The 5,827-nt window shown below is 38.0% G+C and overlaps 1 protein-coding gene across 3 annotated transcripts in view; it reads right to left on the reverse strand.

Annotated features, from left to right (window-relative positions):
• Nucleotides 1-5,827, reverse strand: part of LOC306774593 (uncharacterized protein) — a 10,010-nt gene that overhangs the window by 671 nt on the left and 3,512 nt on the right. Inside the window, exons 3-12 of one of the 3 annotated variants that reach the window (XM_079264696.1) lie at nt 5,529-5,712; nt 5,229-5,270; nt 4,866-4,918; nt 3,999-4,158; nt 3,830-3,913; nt 3,610-3,684; nt 3,421-3,507; nt 2,668-2,739; nt 774-1,016; nt 1-532 (exon numbers count right to left, since the gene is read on the reverse strand). The exon at nt 1-532 is cut by the window's left edge and continues 671 nt beyond it. In XM_079264696.1, coding sequence (XP_079120822.1) covers nt 1-532; nt 774-1,016; nt 2,668-2,739; nt 3,421-3,507; nt 3,610-3,684; nt 3,830-3,913; nt 3,999-4,158; nt 4,866-4,918; nt 5,229-5,270; nt 5,529-5,712 — 1,532 coding nt within the window. Of the gene's footprint in view, nt 533-773; nt 1,017-2,667; nt 2,740-3,420; nt 3,508-3,609; nt 3,685-3,829; nt 3,917-3,998; nt 4,159-4,865; nt 4,919-5,228; nt 5,271-5,528; nt 5,713-5,827 lie in introns of all 3 variants that reach the window. The other 2 variants (XM_079264695.1, XM_079264697.1) reach the window with 2 other exon arrangements.

Here is a 5,827-nt window from a genome sequence, read left to right on the forward strand (position 1 = left end):
GCTGTTAGGTATGAGTTTATCCGAAACGTCTTCCCACAGATTGAACATGCAAAAGGCCTCTCTCCAGAATGTTGCATCTCATGCAGTTTGAGAGAAGAAGCGGTGTGGAAACCTCTACCACACTGCGAGCACAGGAATGGTTTCTCCCCAGTATGGATGCGCTGGTGAATTTGTATATAGCTCTCATTGATAAACCTCTTGCCACAGTCAGGACATGAGTAGGGCTTCTCCTTAATGTGGGTTTTCAGGTGTTCTTCCAGCTTTTCTTTGTCACTGAACTGGACTCCACAGCGACGACAGAAGAGAAACTGTGAGTGACTGTGCTTAGCTTCATCTGATTCAGTGGTAGCCTCATTGTGTGCAGTTATGTGGTGTGCTTGTAATGCTGAGTGACTGCCGAAGACCTTTCCACACTCTAAGCAATGGAGGGTTGATCGAATCCTGGATTCTCCTGGCAGAGACTTCAAGTATTCAGAGAGTTCTGATGCTGATGGATTGACCTCCTCATCGAAATCTACAGCACCCTTTCGACCTAAACAGAATTAAAGGGAGGGAACTAATGTTTATTTCTTGTTATGTTTTGAATACAACTTTTTTCAGCCCTGGGTTGTTGTAGACTTGTTGTGCATTCAAGTAGTATGTACCTGAGTTTTAAACAAAAGAGAGACTTGTGTGTTTACGATATTTTTTCTTCAATATTGAACTTCTACAGAACAGAAAGCTTGATGAGGAATTCATTGCCCCATTCAAATATTACTGTTATTAAGTCTTACCAAGATGTACTTTGTAGTGTGTTTTGAGATTTCCCTTCTGGTTAAACCCCCGACCACAAATGGAACAGCAATATGGTTTCTCTCCCGTGTGGATAAGCTCATGCCGCTCCAGCTTGTAGGCATGAGGAAATTCTTTGCCACAAACTGAACAGCGGTACTCTATCTTCTCTTTGGGTGTCTTCAGGAGCTCTGGAGGTATTTCTATTGGTACGCGAACCATCTTTCTGCCAGGTTGCTTTTTGCCTGTACAGAGTAAAACTAAATTAGACTCTAAATTACATTAGAGTTGAGAATGTAGACCAGATCCACTGTAGTCTAATCTCAGTCAAATTCTGGCTTAAAACCATTGTGTGCGGTGATAGATTAAACCAGTTTTCCTGTCTTCTGGGGATAATGGTTATACTGAAACCAAGACCAACTTTGTTTACATTAAAGAATAAAGAAAGAAAAGGTGAACCTGAATGGTAACTCTGCAAGAGTTATGTTTAAAGCAGGGGGCCCAGTTCCTGTCCTTGAGGGTTACAATCCTACAGGTTTCCCATGTATCCCTGTTCCAACACGCCTGACTCAAACTAATCACTCATTGTGCAGAACTTCATTGGTTGTTGGATTCATTTAATGGAAGCCAGGTTTGTTGGAACAGGTTAAGGTGAACTAAACAAGCAGTCACTTTAAAGTCATCCATGTGTTTGGGGACTATGGCTTACGAGCATCAAGTTTAACATTTTGGCTGTTATTATCTTGACAGATTTAAGTGACTTCAAAACGAGTGATTGGTGGTTGTGAGATTTGACAGAAACTAACAAAACCAATATGGTTTCACCCTGTCTTTAATTAACTGCTGTTTAAGAATTCAAAGCCTGTGCTCTTTTACAGGTCATGAACATGGTGAGCTACTTTATTCACACAGTAGTGAAGACAGATGTGTCCCTGCAGCAACGCACCTGACTCCAATGAAATATCTCTTCAACAGCTTGTTGGTAAGTTCTGTCACAAACCTCTGAATGACCAATTTCAGATGTATAACAGTGGGGAAACATCTAAAGCTGGATTTATACTCATGCAGTGTCTGTTTACAGTAGTGAAAACCTCTACTTCTGCTCATTTTACCGACTGACTCTGGTGAAATGGGCTCTCACATTTAAGTCGGGTTACAGAGTTGTGTTGGAATTTCTCTTCTGTGCTCAGAACACAAATTCAGCAAGAAGATTTAGAAATACGGAAACATGCAATCAAAAACTGACCAATCACGAGGGATTACTTCTGCGTAATCACTCTGCAAGATGGGGTGCAAGTCATGTCTGGAAGAGCTGCGTGACAAGCCTCCATGAACCTACACTGAGCTTACGGCAGTTGTAACCTAGCTTGACATCAAACTCTGCACAAGTCTGACAATTACCCATTGATTTGAGTCAGGTGTGTTGTAGCTGGGAACCTCCAAACACTTGCTGGACTGCGGCTCAAGAGGACCAGAGCTGGTCACACCTGTTCTACATGCACTTTTTTATGGTTTGGTTACGTTTACTCATAATGCTCCACATTAAATCCACAATATTGTTTGCTTTGTAGTCCACTTCCTGTATCTGGTTGCCTTAAAGTGAACCAAGAATTATGTTTGTAGGTGGGCTTAAGCTTGCTTCTTTGATCATTATCAGCTTCTTTGATCAATCACATCTCAGCAGTCGTAATAAAGTTATAATTCTGCAAATTTAATTTAGCAAAAACCTTTAAGTTCCCCTTACATTACATCGCAATGCATAGCTACCTGTAAATGCACTGAAACTGAACATTTATGGGATAAACATCATAGCTTTCCATCTTCTTCAGTCAATCAGTAGTCACAACTTAAGAAGTAGCCTTGCAAGAATCTTAGAAGAGTTTCATTTCCTCTCACCAGTTGTAACGACTGTGTCTTCTCCTTCAGCAGATGGTTTGGTCTTTATCCTCCTTTTATAAGGATTCTTTGCTGTAAAAAAAAAAAGGAAACAATTTTAATTTAAAAGATAAAACTGAATAACTACTAAAACCATCTTGACTGGGGATGGGTCATCAATAACTGGATCACATCATATTGGAGCTGCATTTCATTGCTGACAAGAGCTTCCTTGTCTGATTTTCTGTCACGTTTGCAGGTTTTTGATGCTGTGTTAGTGTTTGTTAACGACTTTACACACCTACTCCGAATATTTTGTCCGAATAATTCACACGGCACTGTTTTTTGTCGAATCAGTGCAAAGTCAATGTGAACGTTCACATCAGTAACAAAATCCCACCCAGTGATTTTGGAGTTTGATTTTTTCAAACTAAGGTTGATTTTTTTTTATATATTCACATCTGATGGATCGACCAATCAGAGAAGGCACATTGACTGATGGATCATTAGTTATGACCTATGCAGGTGTCACTTTTGCTGCTATTTCATTCAAACTTTGTATCACCATGGCCGAGCGTCTTTATTATTTCTTCTCTGCTTCTTTAAGCAAGCAGCCAGCTGCTAAAGCTGCTTTCTAAAACAGGCTGTACCCAGTGCCTGTATTTGCCTTTTCTTTTGCAGCATCAGCACACTGTTGTTGTGGCTTCATAGAGTCTGCTAATTCAAATGGAGAAAACAAAAACAAAAGAAAAAAATAAAATAAATAAGTCTTACCAGAAATACGGCGAAGAATTTTAGTGTTTAAGTCTTCTGGTTCTGCTCTGGTGCAGATATTTTTCTGTCTTCGGGTACGCCTTGACACTTCAAGATAAAAAAAAACCTAATTAGAAAATAATGACATATATTATCGTTATTCCATCAATATAAACATTAAGCTGGCATATAAATACAAAAAACCCTCACTTCCAGAATCAGCATTTAAGTCCTCTCCAGATGGTTTTGGAGGGTGAGAAATCCTTCTTCTGCCTCTTTTCTTTGCTTATGGATGATGACAAAATAAAGCATTTATTTAAAACTTGACACAAAGAAAAAAAAAAAAGAAGAAAAAAAAAAGAAAAATCCATTCAACTCGTAAGATTCTTTGTAATCGTCCACATGTATTACAACTGCAAAAAATACCCACCGGTTTTTGCTGGACTGTCTTTTGCTGTGTCAGAATTGTCTAAAGATTGGACTGGAACCTTTTTTCTTCCTCTCGGTCTTTTTCCTGCTAACATCAACAAACTGACATCAAGATCACATGTAATTAAATAGTTACAAACCTGTTATGTTTTTTCTTCATTTGCATTTACCACTGTGTGTAGCTGTCCTCCCTACTACTCTCTCCTTTTGCTCTTCTTCCTCCTTCTCATCATCATCATCATCATCTCCCACAACTTCCATGATGAGTGTAGGACTACTGCTGTCCCTCTGGTTTTGGCCTTGATGCTGAGACTTGGACAGAGCGTCATCCTGTGATCATAAATAACAGCTATGAAAAGCAACGCTCCCTAACAGTGGCAACAGTTAAACCCCAGATAAATGCATTTTTGAGGAACAAGATGTAATCCAAACTATTTACAGGCAGGATTGTGTTATTTTTCCTATCTTCTACCACACAGAAATACAGACGTAGCAGTAATAGTTTTGCCAGGATATGGATGTGTATTTCACTTTTTGCATGAATCTATTTTGCCAAATGTGGGTTTTTCAGTGAACAGTAATATTTTCTACAAACAGAGACTCAACTCCACGAACAAGTGCATGGAGATAACAGGTTTAAAAACAAAGAGCTCACAATATGAGAAGAAAAAAAATGAGCCAGGAAGAGGAAGAGGAAGAGGAAGAAAGGTAAATAAAATAGCATGAATACACTGCTATAGCTTGAAAGGAGATGCAGCTGTTGTATTTTTGTATTAAACTTCAAAATATCATGCATCTTTGCTGTAACAAAGCAGAGAATTAAGTTGACAACCGATAATGGATTTGGGTCACAAATGATCACTCACATACTGAAGTGTTTTCCTATAAATCTTCAGACTTCAAGCCACATTACATAAATAATTATCCAAAGACAATTTAGGTTCATTGATAAAGTATTTGATCATCAGATTGAAAGGAAAAATAATTTTTAAAAAAACAACAAACAAAACAAAACAAGACAAACAAAATAAACATACCTTTCCACACTGAGGACCTTCTGTGCAATCAGAGCCTTGGTCAGAATTATCTTCTGTAAAAATAAACATAAATTTAATTATAAACTAAAACATCTATCTGCATGTTAACAATAAGAATGAAGAACTTTTACTGTTGAATCTAAAAGGTCTTTGTTTGGCAGTATTTTGTTAGAAAGTAAACTCCTGGGACGGGCACAGGGAAGGTCCCTGAACGTATCATTGACAATGACAATTATTCATTGTCATTGTCAATGATACGTTCAGGGACCTTCCCTGTGCACAACTGTTTTGTAAAGTTGTGCACAAAACATTTCCATAATAAAGCAGAGATACATGCCAATTATATCTTGAGCAGCAACCTACCGGACTTGGGAGACTCTGTTCCCCGAGACACAAGCTCTTTCACTCAACCAATGGAAATTAGGACAAGATTAATGCACCCATTTTTCCTGCTTTATTTCACTGATTATATAACTACATTTTTTATACTAACGTGGATAACATCTTTTTAAAAACTACAATATGCAACATCAAATCAGCATACACAGGACTTTGTCAATCAAATGTTGTGGTGCGATTATATCCAGCATTAAAAACCAAAACTAACCCTTGAGGCAATAATATTGTAGTCATTTGGTAAATGTGCAACACTCTAGAACTTACTGGCATCCCATTCAACCACTTCTCCATCAGAGTTGATTAAACCTCCAATTTCTTCATATTGTTCCTCCTCATCCTCCCTCTCCTCTGCTTGTAGTCTGACAGTCAAATGGAGCGCTTGGTCATTTAAGTTTGCAGACGCCAGCCTCAGTCCATGCGGCGTCAGGTGGTTATGTTCAGGAGAATCCTAAACACAGACCAGAGTTCTTTTTAACATTTTTGCTGTAATATTAAGTTTAAAAAAAAAATTTTAAAAAAATAAAAAATTATATATATACATATATATATATATATATATATAT

The sequence above is a fragment of the Telmatherina bonti genome (assembly GCF_933228915.1).
Source record: "Telmatherina bonti genome assembly, chromosome: 3".
In the NCBI taxonomy this organism is placed as follows: Eukaryota; Metazoa; Chordata; class Actinopteri; order Atheriniformes; family Telmatherinidae; genus Telmatherina; species Telmatherina bonti.